Below are 16327 nucleotides of genomic sequence, written 5' to 3'. Positions count from 1 at the left end.
TCATCCTTGATTCCCTTCTTTCTTTAATCCTCATAAATAATCCATCATTTTGGCTTTTCTTTCAAAATACCTAAATCCAACTACTTCTCATTATCTTCTCCCCAGCACCTTATTGCCACAACCATCTTCTTGCCTTTTATTACTGCAAATATCTCTTGGCTGATTTCCCTGTTTCATCTCTTATTCTGTCTCCACACAGTAGCATAATGTTCCTTGTCTAACATAACTTAGAGCACGTCACCTTCCTGCTCAAAACTGTCCTGTACCTTCCCGTATCACTTGGAATAAAATCAGTCTCTTTCTAGCCCACATGATCTGGACCCTAACTACTCCGGCACCATCGCCTCCCACCATTATGTTTCTACTGAGGGACTGGACATTTACTGTGCCCTCTGTCTAAAAGAGGGTTCCCTCAGAAAGCCAGCCATTTGGCTTGCTTCTTCACTCTCTTCAAACTTTTGCCACAACTTTTTCTAACAACCTTATCAAAAACAATACCCCAATGACTAAATAGCATTATTTTATGTATCTGTTTGTTTGTTCTGTGAGTAAGCCATTAGAATACAAGTTGCATAAGGGCAGAATTTGTCTATTTTGTTCCCTGCTGTATCCCAGAGCCTGGAAAACTATCTAGCACGTAGAAGTTGCTCAGTAGGTATTTGTTGAATGAATGAATTCATTCATGAGTGAGTGAGTGAAGCCACTAAAATGATATAGTTATACAATATGTAACAAAGTATAAAACTGTATATAACACGTTAACTGAAAAAGCAAAACACAACATGATAATACTCTTCTAATACCTAATGTAATAAAATACATACAGAAAAAGTTAAAAAGAAATATACAAATCTATGAGTTGTGACAGGGTGGTAGAATTAAGTTTTTGCTGTCTGTTTCTTCAATCTATTTTTTCTTCCATCTTTTTAAAAGTCATTATATTGCATTTATAATTAAAATATACAAATGTTATTTTTAAAAGGGAACTACAAACTGAAAAATGAGCAATCAGCAATGAGATCATTTCTTTCCCCTCAATGATTATCAAGGAGGGAGGATTTCAGAATCACCTGAGGGTCTTCATAAATTTGTTTCTTATCTCCTCCTCCGTTCTCCACTCTATCCCAAAATAAGCACTCCCAAGGTGTGATTATTGATATTATGTGAGTGCAGACATGTAAAAGTAGGCAAAAAAAAAAAAAAAAAAAAAAAGCCAAGAACCACTAAACCAACATAACTCCAAAACCAGAAATATCTAAATCCACATATCAAACTCAAGGATAAAAGGCAAAAGAGGACTCTCATTAACTGAGTAACCACTACCTGAAAGAATGCTTTACCTCCTATGTTTTTCAAATACTATACCTACACCATAGGTGGTATCATTCCCATTTTATAGATGAGAAAATTTTTCCTACTCAGGTGGTAAGTTGCTTATAAAAATAATTAATTAACTGATTAAAGAGGTCCATGCATGGACCAATAATGAGAAAGTATCATAAACCAAGGATTCTGATTAACTGATTTCTGTACAATTTAGGTAATGGGGAAGGGTGGAGGATGGAAAACTAAGCCTTGTGGCCAAAGGCAGAGAGTAGTAAGTGGGGAAGCCAGGTGCCGACATTTAATTACCAAATGATATTGAGCAAAGCACCTTTTGAAAATATTCCCCCAATCTGTTTTCTGTAAGAGCCAGCTTTATAAACAACTTCAACTTTAAAAAAACAAGATAGAAATTGTTCTGTACACCGAGAGTACAGCTTTGTAACAACAAAATATATGAGGTAAAGGTCTATAAGGAAATGCATCAAAACAACAGCAGTTGTGTTATAGGATTGTAAGTAATTTTTGTTTTTAAGATTTTATTGGGGAAGGAAAAGGACTTTATTGGGGAACAGTGTGTACTTCCAGGATTTTTTCCAAGTCAAGCTGTTGTCCTTTCAATCGTAGTTGTGGAGGGTGCAGTTCAGCTCCAGTTGCCTTTGTTAGTTGCAGGGGTCGCAGCCCACCATCCCTTGTGGGAGTCCAACCGGCAACCTTGTAGTTGAAAGGACACGCTCCAACCAACTGAGCCACCTGGGAGCTTAGCGGTAGCTCAACTAAAGGTGCTGTGTTCAATCTTAGTTGCAGGGGGCGGAGCCCACCATACCTTATGGGAGTCTAGGAGTCGAACTGGCAACCTTGTGGTTGAGAGCCCACCGGCCCATGTGGGAAATGAACCCGCAGCCTTCGACGTTAGGAGCACGGAGCTCCAACCGCCTAAGCCACCGGGGCGGGCCCCTGTAAGTAATTTTTAACATAGCTTCCAAAATTTTATGTTGATACAATATTTTAACAGTGTATTTAAAACATTGTAACTAACAGTGTAATTAAACAGATAACATTCTATCATTAAGATACTTTGTTAATCTTAAGACTGGGTAATATGTCACAACGCAATTCCATAAGGTAAGATAAGAATCAGTCCTTAAAATAATGTGCTTTACCAAGATCAAATATAGCAATCACATCATTCTTATAACACAGGACCTCAGAAACAGAAGGCAGCAATCAAGCTAAAAAGAGAAAACCATTATTAGCTGACATTAGAGTAGATTTCTTCCTGGGTGAAAACACTCAATGAGGGGAGTTGGCTGAATAGCAAAGTCAAATAAACACAATGACAGGGTCTTGAATATTACACTTTTACCACAAATAAGGAAGATAAATTTCATGGTGAAAAGATCATGCTAAATCAACCAGGATTAGATGTGGGTAAGAAATGATGGTGCTGGGACACCTGGATAGCAACATCTAAAAGAATGAAACTGAACACAAAACTTAACTCAAAATGGATCACAGACCTTAATGTAAGAGATCAGATAATAAAGCTCTTAGAAAACAACAAAGGAGCAAATTTTTGTGAGCTTGGGTTAAGCAAAGACTTCCTAGATACTCCAAAAGCACAAGCAAAAAAACTAAAAATAGATTAAATGAATTATATCAAAATTAAAAACTTTCGTGCAGAAGATGATATCATCAAGAAAGAAAAAAAGACAACTCACACAATGGAAGAAAGTATTTATAAATCATGTATCTGATAAAGACTTATATCCAGAACATATAAAGAACACCTATAACTGAACAATAAAAAGACAAATAACCCAATAAAAAACTGAGCAAAGGATCTCCATAGACATTTCTCCAAAAATAAATAACCAATAAGCACATGAGAAGATTAGCCATTAGGGAGATGCAAATCAAAGCAACAGTGAGATGCATGCAACTTCACACCAAGAATGGCTTAAATAAAAAAGATAAAGACAAATGCTGACAAGTATATGGAGAAACTGGAACTCAGACATTGCTGGTTGGAATGTAAAATGGTACAGACATTTTGGAAAACAGTTTGGCAGTTTCTCAAAATGTTCAATACAGAGTTACCATATGACCTAGAAATTCTACTCCTAGTAATACACACAAGACAAATGAAAACATTATGTCCACAAAAAAACTAGTACACAAATGTTCATAGAAGCATTGTTCATAACAGGCCCAAAAAGGAAACAACCCAAATATCCATCAACTAATGAGAAAATAAAATGTGGTATATCAATACAATGGAATACTATTAAGCAATAAAAAGAAATGAAATACTAATACATGCTACCACAAGGATGAACCTTCAAAACATTAGTCTTAGTCACAAAGAAACACATACTGTATAATTCCATTTACATGAAATATCCAGAATATGCAAACCCATACAGAAAGTAGTGATTGCCCGGCGAAGGGAGGGACAGAATAAAAAGTGACTGCTAATGGGTAAGGGGTTTATCTTTGGCGTGATGGAAATGTTCTAAAATTAGATTATGGTGATTGCTGCACAACTCTATGAGTATACTAAAAACCACTGAATTGTACACTTTAAATGGGTGAAGTATATGGTATATTAACTATGTCTCAATAAAGCTATTTTTTAAAGGTAATGCATTTTACTGTTAAATTAAAAGGTTTATATGGTAATGGAAGGAAACTAGACTTTGAGTGGCGAGCACACAATAGAGTATACAGATATCTAATTATGTTGTACATACGAAATTTATATAATGTTATTAACCAATGTTACCTCAATAAATTTAATTATTTTTTTAAGTTTTAAAACAAAATCTGAAATGGCAATTAAGAATGAATTTTAAATTACTAGTATCCAGAGAGCAAATTGAAGAAATGACCTACCGAATAAGTGATATGAAAGAAAACTAGATATATAGAGATGGGATTTGAAAAATAAAAATATGGAGCAATTGTGCGTGAGTGATTTGCAATCAATACTTTAGCATTAGTACTACAAAGCTGGGATCAATACTATTTTAAAAACAAGACAGGCCATAACATCTTACGGCCCTATTTCCTCATCTGCAAAATCAGGACTTGCAGCTAACAAAAAAATTTTTAAGATGAAGACAGAGAAGAAAGCGATGGCTGCGTTCCCAAAAGAATTTGCTAGGCAACAACCTCTATATGTGTGATATGCTTGAGCCTCTCAGAATTATAATGAAAAAGGAGAGGCACTCCCCTATGATATATGGGAATCGACTAACATTGCATGTACTATTCAACATTAAAATAAGGATAGTTATACAAAGAGAAAGTCAAGCCACTGTGGCTCCTCAAACACAAAGGAGTAAGACTGGAAGAATACTTTGGTATACCCAGGAAAGCAAGTAATGATTCACAAGTATTAATAAAAGTTGGCAAAGGAAAGAATCTGGTTAGGCAATGTTGCTGGATGGATTTTTGTGAAGAGCAAGAATTTTAGGGATGGGTATACTAATCTTCTATCTGCTATCAATTTGCGGTTACTCCCTGTTCTTTCATTTCTCTTCAGTTACTCAGGAACACCTAAGAATCTGGTGCCTTAAAAAATGCTACCCCAAAAGATGGAAGAAATAGGAAAGATTATGAAAAGGGGTAAAGGCGTTAACAGTTGAGGGTAAAGTTAGGGAACAGAGCCTAGTGCCTTAATCAAATCTGGTTAATGACTGTACTGTGGTGGAAAAACGGGATATAATGATGATGGAGGTGCATCCAGGGTAAAGCATGGATCTAACACATCAAGTCTGTGCATGCTGCTACCTCTGAACGGGATAAGGAAAAAAGCTGAGATCATCCCCTATGAATATGGGCAGAGACAAGCTGGACTGAAAACAAAGACGGGGGTAATAAATACTTGCATTATAGGACAGTCAAGTGATTGAGTCTTGGTTCTGATGATAAGATTTAGGTTTATCTGCCAAAGACAGGATGAGGCCAAAAATGAAGAGCCCCTGAGAATGATACAGGGAGTAAGGAAAAGCAGCCAAAACGGATAGGATAGTGCAGAGGTCTCTAACCCATTTTTCTCTTTACCAGATCCACTTAGGGCAAAAGATCCCTTCATCCATCTACCCCCACAAAACCCCACTTTCCTGTGGGAAAAGAACTCAGTGAGAACAATGAAGCAAATTTTAGGGGGAAACGGTAACTTATATTTGAGCCATAATGCAACATTCTTAAGTCAAGATACTAGAAAATTACAGGCCAAAATTCAGATGATACAAATATGCATTACTATTCAGCGGAGAGTTAACATAATAAATCACAACAAACTAAACTGATAACACGAAACTAAAGTCATTATCCTATAAACCAAGAACTACAGCAATTGAAAACCATAACCAATTGAAGACAACACTGATCGTGTTCTGAGAAAGAACACTTCCTAAAACCCCTGGTAATCCCATCTGCTCCAGTGGGAGCTTTGCTTGGCTGCCAAATGCAGCTCACCAGCCAAATTTCTTAGGAGAATACTGAAGCAGCATCTTCAGCTAACTTTAGTAACACTTTGTTTTATGAAAACCAAATACTAATACCCATTAATAATGCACTTAGAAGACTAGTAAGTAACCGTTAGTTTTTATAAAAGATAATGAAAAGAGGAGCGATCATTCACCCTGAAGAGCTCAGGAAAATGGATAGAGAGAGGAGCATGATGGTCGTGATCATCATGCAATAAGGGACAAAAGGCAAACTACTAGGAATGGTCACGTTCAGGGATGGCACTGGAAGAACTGTGCTAACAGAAGGAAGCTGTGCAGGGGGAGATAAGGGTCAAGTCTCCAGCCTGCCCCTCCTTGAAACACTCTTTCATGAGGCAACTCTCCCCATGAAAAAACAAGCAGTGAGTAATAACTCTCTTTTGAAGGGAGGAGCAGTGACCTAAGACTGGACAAGGTGGTTAAGACAATGATCTGTTGGCTACGTGGAGATCAGAAGGTACCACAGGAAGGAGGCAGATGAGTTAGTTCTAGGGCTCTAGGAAACCGAGGGGAAAGGAAAAGGTGGTTTGAAACTGGGCTAGGTAAGTAAGTAACCGGAAGTACAGGGAGATGGTAATCCAATCCCCAAAGGAGGCAAAACGACAGAGGTTAAGACTTCAGAGTCTGGATCCAGACTGCCTGAGTAGGAATCTCAACGCCCCCACTTTATTTTCTCAGTGACCTTGGGCAAGTCACTTAACCTCTCAGTGCCTCATCTGTAAAATGAAGGTAATAATAGGACCTACCGAACAGGATGGTTTCGCCGCCTGAATCAGTTACATTTGTAAATTGCTGAAGACAATGTCTTGCGCTGCACATAGTAAGGGGTACTTACGGGTTATTAAACCAATTGAAGTAGGTGGGGGTGTGTTTTGACATCTCCAAATAAAACGGGGGTGTGTGGGCAACGTGATGGTAACAGGGACGGGAGGGGGGTAACTTTTTCTCGGCGACGAGGCTCCCGCAAGGCAGCACCTTCCGGAGAGGTCGCCCTCCCGACAGGGTTCAGGGAGCAGCGGCTCCCAGGAGAGCGGCGCGGGTTGAAGGAAACTTCCTTCCTTCCTTCCCGGCCTAGGATTTTCAGGAACTCGTTTCCGAGCAGGGGTTGTGATTTCACCACGGCAAGAGTTTAATTTCCGCGCAACAGACCGGGGTGCAATTCTGTTTCGTCTGGACAGCAGGGCGTCTGTCTAGGACAGGACGGGGTTTGAGTCGGAGGGAGAAGGGTGATGTCCTCAGGGGAAGAGCTGCCTGCTAAGAGCCACCATCTGTCCGGCGCGCTCCAGCTGCCCGGAGCCAGGCTGGCCTCGAAGGAAGGGCGAAGGCTGCCCCGGCCCGGAGGGAGGCAAGAGGAGCCTTCGGAGGGTCTGGGCTGTGAGCCGGCGATCGGGCAGGGACCCCACGTCGGGGCGCCGGAGCGAGACCCGCCTCGCAGAGGGTGGAGGGCGCTCGCCGGGCTCGCCGAAGGGAGGGGCCGGCGCTGGCACTGCGGGCAGAAGGCCACACGCACGGTCCCGAAGGCGCCTGCCCCCCGCCCGTCCCACCCGTGCCCGCCGGTCCATGGCCCGGGCACCCCGGGTACCTGAGCGTGGGCCCGATGCAGGCCGTGTCGGTGCTCTCGATCTCTCGCAGGATCCGCTCGTGCTCCGCAGCTGTCTCCAGGCTCTCCGCCTCCGCCATCTTACCCCGATCCATAGAATGGGGGCGCCCGGCAGAGTGTCCCCTTCTTCAGATCAGCTCACCTTTCGCTCCCACTCTCACCCCAAGCTCCAGAGCCTCCCCAGCCTCTGGCTACCCGCAGGACGACCCCGCCCTCAAGCTCGGCACGCCCCCTTCGTCACTGCGTCCGCCGACATTCCACGCAATGCCTTCTGGGATTTGTAGTTTTCTGGGCGACGTCGGGTAGGGTTGCGTTCATTTATTCATTAAATCTGTAAATACGAGTGGAAAGCCGCCCTATAAGCCGGGAACAGTAAACGACAGCATGCAGCGGTGGTCAAGTCAAGCAATGGCACTAATCCCACACATTTTTGTTTAAGACCCTTGCCACAAATCTCAAAAGGCTCTATAGGCGCAAATAATAAGAAAGGACTGGGTTTCTGCGGACAGATACGTTAATAGCTGGGGGGTTAGGGGGTGCGGAGGAGAAAGCTGGAGAAACCCAAACTAAGAGGTAAGGCAGAACGTGGCTGTCAGCCAGTTCAGAGAATCGAGCCCAGAGATCACCTCTGGATGCGAAGGATTCATAAACTGGGCCTAGAAGTTTAAGCCGTGTTACTGGAAGGTGTGAGGAGTTCTCAGAAAGCCAGCAAGAACTCCATTTGCACTTATGTAGAAGAAGTAATAGTAAGAGATGGGCTGGAAAAGTAGAAAGAAATACTGGGCGGAGAAATTTGTACTTTATTCTAATGGCTTCACTGGTCCAACAACCAACTGTGTAAGAAACACCTAGAAACTTTTTTTTAAATACAGACTAAAGGTTCTACATCTGGACGTTCTGATCATGCATTTCCTAAACTCCCCAGATTAGAATTTAGAAATCATATTTATTGATCACTGTTGGAATTGTTACATAACACGATAAATGAGAATTCACTGAGGGTTTTTAAGAAGAGTGACACAATCAGAACCGTGGCATTAGGAAACACTCAAGATCAAGTGTTCAAGGTGGGCAGAAATAGAACATTTGCAGACAGGGAAACACTAGAGAAAAAAACTAAGGTCTAAACCATGGAAGTAGCAATGAGAATGAGAGAGAACAGACAAATAGGAAACACATTTAAAAGCAGAATTGGCATGATTTACTAGATATTGGGAAAGGGAACCTTGGGTATTACTCCAAGGTTTGGAGCAGAGTGATTGAGGAAATGGTGTTGCCATCAACAAACGAGGCATGCATGTAAGAAGAACCAAACTGGAAGATGAGGCTAAGTAATTGGTGTTACAGCCATGCCACGGATTATTATGCAATGATTGAAGAGAAAGAGAAAAGACTCTATATTCAATAGGAAACTGTCTTCACAGTGTAGTGCTGAGTGGAAAAAAGCAAGGCACGAAACAGAATATATAGTATGCTTTCATTTCTTTTATTAAAAGAATATTTACATGCTTACATATATATAAAATATTATCCATAGGCTATTTCTGAAAGGATACCCAAGAAATTGTTAACAGTAGTGGCAGCCAGGATAGGGATTGGAAGGAAGTAGGACGAAGGTAAATTTTAATTATATATGTACTTTGGCAACTCTTTCCCTTGTGCATGAATTACTTTTTCAATAAAAATAGTCGTTATTAACTAAAAACACATTTTAAAAATAGTGAGAAGAATGGGTTACAAGTCTTGGTTTGCCAGGAATTGAGCAAGTTGCTAAACCAGTCTGTGCCTAGATAATCTCTGGCTGTCCTCGTTTTATTTCATTGGTCATGTTTAAACACTTCCAGGTGGATGTAGGAGGGGTACAGAGTGTATGGAGTTTTTCATATTTTCCTAAACATCTCTTGAAATACATGACAGAGGGTCCCTTCAGTCACCCATTTTAGCATCTCACTCAGCAAAAAACTTTTTTGTCCATCTCAGGAAGCAGACTGGTTATGTACACCAGATAAGTATCACAATGGTCAAATAAGCTTCTGCTACTCTCCGTAGTTTAGTTGAGCCCCCACAGAGGGCAGGGGTCTCACATGTTACCAACAAGGGTGTGTGAGTCTGGAGTGATTGGTGTAGAAAAGTTCCAGTGGAGAAGGCCTGCCCTCTAAATAGGAAGAATGTCAGGTCAGTGTGGAGTGGCCAAAAAGCACCACACTAAGAGTTGGAGGGGAAGGGGGAAGCTTTGGTTCACTTCCAGCGCTACTAGTTAAAATGCACTGAGCACTCTCTGTGTGCAGGCACAATACACAAAGCAAGCACTTCACATGCATCATTAAATCCTTGCAACAATCCTTCTCAGTAGATATCATGTATCCCATTTTACAGATGAGAACATTGAGAGAATTGGTAATGCCACAAGTCTCACAGCTAGTAAATAAGGAAGCTGGTATTCAAACCCAGGTACATATGATCGATCCCAAGACCCATTTTCTGATCACTGGGCCATACTATCCCACCCACACCCTCCATTGCCACAAGCTTATTGTGTAATCTTAAGCAAATCATTCTGCCTCCCAGCGTCTGCTTCCACATTAGTATAATGAATTATATCCTTTCTCAGACCCCTTCCAAATCACTTTGAAGACCTCTTCACAGAACCTCTTCTTTCTACTTACTCACTTTTTTTAATAATTTTTTTTTCAATTACAGTTGACATACAATATACACATATTAGTTTCAGGTATACAACACAGTGATTAGACATTTATATCACTTACGAGGTGATCACCCCAATAAATCTAATACCCATCTAAGACCATACATAATTATTACAATATTATTGACTGTATTCCTTATCCTATATTTTACATCCCCATGACTATTTTGTAACTACCAATTTGTACTCCTTAATCCCTTCCCCTTCTGCACATACGCACAAATCCCTTCCCATCCGGCAACCCTCAAAATGTCCTCTGCATGTATGAGCTTGTTTCTCTTTTGTTTGTTCGTTTATCTTGTTCTTTAGATACCACATCCGAGTATAAGAGAAATCATATGGCATTTGTCTTTCTCTGTCTGACTTACTCCACTCAGCATAATACCCTCTAGGTACATCCATGTTGTTGCAGATAGCAAGATTTCATTCTTTTTTATGGCTGAGTAATATTCCATGGTATATATGTACCACTTCTTCTTTATCCATTCATCCATTGATAGACACCCAAGTTGCCTCCATATCTTGGCTATCGCAAATAATGCTGCAATGAACATATAGATGCACATGTCCCTTTGAAGTCGTATTTTGTGTTTTCTCAGATAAGTTCTCAGAAGTGTGATTACTGGGTCCTTCTTTGTCTCTTGTTGTAGCCTTTGTTTTAAAATCTATTTTGTCTTGTAGAAGTATTGTTACCACAGCTTGTTTGTTGTTTGAGTTTCCATTTTCATAACATATCTTTTCCATCCCTTTCCTTTCAGTCTGTGTGTGTCTTTCAATCTGAAGTGAGTCTCTTGTAGGCAGCCTATGTATGGGTCTTGCTTCTTATGCAGCCATCCTATCTTTTGATTGGAGCATTTAATCCATTTACATTTAAAGTAATTGTTAATAGATATGTCATTATTACCATTTTATTATTCATATTTTTTATCTTTTACTTCTTCTTCTTAAAGAAATCCCTTTAACATTTCTTGTAATACTAGTTTGGTGGTGAGGGACTCCTTTACCTTTTTGTTGTCTGGGAAGCTCTTTATCTGTCCTTCAATTCTAAATGATAGTTTTGCTGTGTAGAGTAATCTTGGTTCTATGTCCTTGCTTTTCATCACTTTGAACATTTTGTGCCATTCCCTTCTGGCCTGTAAATTTTCTGTAGAGAAATCAGCTGACAGTCTTATGGGAGCTCCCTTTTAGGTAACTAACTGCTTTTCTTTTGCTGCTTTTAATATTCTCTCTTTGTCTTTAACCTTTGTCATTTTAATTATGATGTGTCTTGGTGTAGACTTCTTTGGGTTCATCCTGTTTGGGACTCCAAGCTTCCTGGGCTTGTATGTCTATTTCCTTCACCAGGTTAGGGAAGTTTTCTGTCACTATTTCTTCAAATAGGTTTTCAATTCTTGCTCTCCTCTCCTTCTGATAACCCCATGATGCAAATATTGGTACATGTGATGTTGTCCCAGAGGCCCCTTAAACTATCCTCAGTTTTTTGGATTCTTTTTTGCTGTTCTGATTGGGTGTTTTCTGCTATATTATCTTCTAAATTGCTGATTCAACCCTCTGCTTAATCTAATCCACTGTTGATTCCTTCTAATGTATTATTTATTTCAGTTATTGTATTCTTCATTTCTGCCTGGTTCTTTTTTATTTATTCTATTTCCATTGTTAAAGTTCCTATCTCTTTGTTGATGTTCTCCCTGAGATCACTGAGCACCCTTATAACCAGTGTTTTGAACTCTGCATCTGGTAGATTGCTTGTCTCCATTTTGTTAAGTTTTTTTCTGGAGCATTGTTCTGTTCTTTCATTTGGGGCATGTTTCTTTGTCTCCCCATTTTGGCTACCTCCCTGCATTTGTTTCTATGTATTAGGAAGAGTTGCTGTGTCTCCTAGTCTTAGTAGAATGGCCTTATGCAGTAGGTGTCTGGTGGGGCCCAGTCTCCCTGGTCACCTGAGCTGGGTGCTTTAGGTGTGTCCCTTGTGTGAGTTGTGTGTGTCCTCCTGTTCTGGTTGAGCCTCAGTTGCTGTCAGCTTGTCTATGGGAGGGATTGACCCTTGGGCTGATTGGTAGTGAGGATCGGCAGTGAATACAGTAGAGGAGCTATTTTGCAGGGGTTGACACTACAGAACAGGATTTGCTTTAGCAGGACTCTGGTACCTGCCCAGTGTGCCTTTTGTGTGTGTCATCCACAGAGGCAGCTGGATGGTGCTCTGGCTCAGTAGAAAGCCACTGGATGTTCCTGCCCGAGGGCCTCCTGCGAGGGTCCCCACCATAGGCCAAGTTCAGCAGTAGCCTGTGCCTTGCCTGGGGCCACCTAGAATGAGCCACAAAGCAATCCACAGATGGCTGCCACCCCCACTGGGCTTGGAAATGCCTGGGAGAGGGTAAGCTGCGAAATGAGGCCAACTGCCACTGGTGCTGGTCTTGGGCTGCTTAGCAAGAGATATAGGGCACACTGAACCCAGATGCTGCTTGTTTTTGGCTTGTGAACCTTTGAGAGATTTTAGCAAAGTCCACAGCATGAGCCAAGACAGGTCATTTGTATGGAAAAACCACTGGAAGTGGTCTGGATGGACCTGAACAATGGGTGGGGCACAGTCTCAGAGAATCACCAGGGTGGGGCGAAGGAATAGTGTTAGCTAGGTTGATGGAGACTCAGACATGGTGGTTGCCTGTGTCTGTACACTGAGATGGGGAGGGCTCAACAAAAGAACAATGCCTTATGTCAGCACTTCGTCTGGAAGAAAGCTGTCCCTCTTGTCCTCACCCTAAAGCCAGACAATTCAGTTCCTTCCCCTATGTCCCTGACTTCTCTTGAGCTGCTTCCCCAGAGCTGGAGCTCAGAGCAAGTGAGTCCATCAGCGAGTAAATCCCTGCATGGGCCCTTTAAGAGGAATACCTGAGTTTCCAGCCACTCTCAACTCACTCAGCCACAATCCCCACTGGTTTTCAAAACCAGAAATTGTGAAGACTTCTCTTCCCAGCACTGGAACCCTGGGCTGGGAAGCCTGGTGTGAAGCTGGGAGCCCTTGCTCCTCAGGGGGACCTCCATAACCAAGATATCCTTCCCAATTTTTAAATGCTATACACAGGTGAGGAACCAGCCCGTTTGGTGTCTCCAGCCCTCCTACCAGTCTCGACTTGGCTTCTGTGTATCATTAGTTGTAAGACTTCTGTTCAGCTAGACTTCAGGCAATTCTCAATGATGATCGTTCTGTCATTTAGTTGTAATTTTGATTTGGTTGTGAGAGAATGAAAGCAGAGCATTTACCTACTCTGCCATCTTGACCTCCACTTACTCACTTTAAATGAATTGGTTTTCTCTTCTCCTGCATCCATAGGCTTACAGCATCAACATTCTCACTACTCCCCACTGCCACTTCTAAACTATTGTTCCAGCACACTAATACTTCAACTCCCCTTTGAAATCTAGGGTATCAGGTTGTGCTATGGTCATCCACTGATGCTCATATTCCTCAGAAATCTCACCTCTTGGCTCAGAGTTTTGCTCTTCAACTCATTCTCACCATCATCCTGAGGCACTTCAACATGAACATGGATGTGCCTCCCAACACTCTGACCTCATGGATCCCAACTATCCAGCCACGTTCTTCACGCCACACAGGCAGTATCTTCATGGCCTCACTTTTTCCTTAACTTTCTTTAAACACTGCTCTACCCCCAAGACTACAAACTTTGAAATTCCTCTCTACATCTCTTTTCCATCCACTTCTACCTCTGCCTAATTTCTATGGGACCCACACATTACTCTAATGCCAATCTTCACCTCTAATTTCTATGTAATCTACTGGCATCTGTTCCCTTTTATCCTGGATTTTTTTTTCTATCCAAGCTTCCAATTCAGAGAGATCTGAGTTAGATTCCTGGCTTCCCTCTTAATCAGCAGGTGAATTTGGGTGGTATGTGGCTTCCTTAAACTGCAGTTTTTTATATATATAAAATAGATTTTATAATATATGCCTTAGGCAGTTCTAAGAATTAGACATAATTAATGTAAGGGATGTAGCACAGAGCTTGGCAGAATAAATGTTGTCAGCTACCCACTGCATGTACTCTCATGAGCCACCAATTTGACTAAAACATCTCTAATTCTTTAGCTTCCTTTTATATCTTGATTATCACCATACTCACATGGCCAATTCTCCACTTCTATTGTAATAGAGAAAGAAGACTGTGACCATGGCAACTAGCACCATTAGGCATTTGTGTTGCTCAATATCATTTGGGTCCTGAGGGCTCCTGACCCATCCTTTGATTTCTATTCCTGCTTACAGCATCCATTTATAATCCTTTTCTCTCCACTTAAGGTCCTAGCCCTGCTCTCATCCTTCTCACTCTTAAAAGATACCTTTGCATCCTACTTCATTGGAAGGACCACCATCTGTTATTAAAACTTCATCTTTCTACCCCTTCACCATCTTTTCATCCAATTCCTCCTCATCTCCTATGTAAGAGGAATGGGGATCCCTATCACTTTCTAAAGTCAACTTCTCTTCTGGGAAAAGTTCTCACAATTATCTCTCCTCCCTCTTATAGCTTCAGTCATTCCTTCTTTGCTTTACCTCGGTCAGAAAACACATGTTTGAGTCTTTCCAGTTAAAGATCTGTCCCATCAAACTAAATAACCACATACAGAACAATGAAATTGGAACTCTATCTTACATCACACACAAAAAATTAACTCAAAATGGATTAGAGACTTAAAGGCAAGACCTAAAACTGTAAAACTACTAGATAAAAACAGGGGGAAAGCTCCTTGACATTGGTCTTGGCAATAATTTTTTTGGCTATGACACCAAAAGCACAAGCAACACCAGCAAAAATAAAGTGGGACTACAGCAAACTAAAAACAATTCTGCCCAGCAAAAGAAACAATCAACAAAATCAAAAGGCATCCTACAAAATGAGAAAAATATATTTACAAATCATAAATCCTATAAGGGGTTAATATCTAAAATATATAAAGAACTCACACAACTCAATATCAAAGGAAAAAAGCCATTGAAAAAAATGGGCAGAGGAACTGAACAGACATTGTTCCAAAGAAGACATCAAATGACCAACATGAAAAAGATCTTAAATATCACTAATCATCAAGGAAATGCAAATCAAAACCACAATGAAATATGACTTCATACCTGTTAGAATAGCTATCATCAAAAAGACATACGCTGCATTTTGTCAAAGATAAAAGAGTTGGCAAGGATATGTAGGAAAGGGAACTTTTTGTGCACTGTTGGTGGGAACGGAAATTGGTGCAGCCACTATAGAAAATAGTGTAGAGGTTCCTCAAAAAATTGAAAACAAAACTGACATATAATCCAACAATTCCACTTCTGAGTAGTTACCTAAAGGAAATGAAACAGGATCTCAAAAATATTATCTGCACTCCCAGGTCCATTGTAGCATTATTCACAATAGCCAAGACATGGAAACAACCTAAATGTCCAGCAACAGATGAATGGATAAAGAAGATGTGAGTGAGAAAGAAAGGAAGGAAGGAAGGAAGGAAGGAAGGAAGGAAGGAAGGAAGGAAGGAAGGAAGGAAGGAAGGAAGGAGGAAAAGGTGATAGGTAGGCAGATAGATAGATAGATAGATAGATAGATAGATAGATAGATAGATAGATATAGATAGATATTATTCAGTCAGGAGAGAGGGAGGGGGAGAGAGAGAGAGAGAGAGAGAGAGAGGCAGAAAGAGAAGGAAACTTACACAATGTTGTATGTCAATTGTGTCTCAAAAAAGCTGAAAAATTAAAATTAAAAACAAAATCTCTCCCCTCAACCTTGCTTCCCTGAGTTATTCCAGTTCCTCCATTTCCTCCATTACTTGGAAATGTATTTTACACTTACTCTTTCTCTTCACCTCCCACTTGTTTCTGTATGTCTTAACTCAAACCACTCCTAGGAAGCAACTTTTCACAGGTGATCCTAACTTTTCAATTGCGAAACCCAACAGTATATTCCAGCCATCATCTAACTGATTTCTATCCATTATTTGACAGTGTAGAGGTTCCACAAAAAATTGAAAACAGAACTGACATATAATCCAACAATTCCACTTCTGGGTAGTTACCTAAAGGAAATGAAACAGGATCTCAAAAATATTATCTGCACTCCCATGTCCAGGAGCCAGGAAATAGAAATAGAAATAGAAAGGGAACAGACC

The 16327-nt window shown here is 40.8% G+C and overlaps 1 protein-coding gene across 3 annotated transcripts in view; it reads right to left on the bottom strand.

The window, feature by feature from the left end:
* Positions 1-7647, bottom strand: part of EXOC6B (exocyst complex component 6B) — a 584188-nt gene extending 576541 nt beyond the window's left edge. For all 3 annotated transcript variants that reach the window (XM_033124336.1, XM_033124337.1, XM_033124335.1), the window contains exon 1: positions 7423-7647. In XM_033124336.1, the coding sequence (XP_032980227.1) occupies positions 7423-7535 (113 nt within the window). In that variant the 5' untranslated portion in view covers positions 7536-7647. The remainder of the gene's footprint in view (positions 1-7422) is intronic.
* Positions 7648-16327: the final 8680 nt, after the last annotated feature.

The sequence above is a fragment of the Rhinolophus ferrumequinum genome, chromosome 13 (genome assembly GCF_004115265.2).
Source record: "Rhinolophus ferrumequinum isolate MPI-CBG mRhiFer1 chromosome 13, mRhiFer1_v1.p, whole genome shotgun sequence".
NCBI lineage: Eukaryota > Metazoa > Chordata > Mammalia > Chiroptera > Rhinolophidae > Rhinolophus > Rhinolophus ferrumequinum.
Note: the sequence above shows the minus strand (reverse complement) of the source record. Positions and strands in the feature narration are given on the sequence as shown.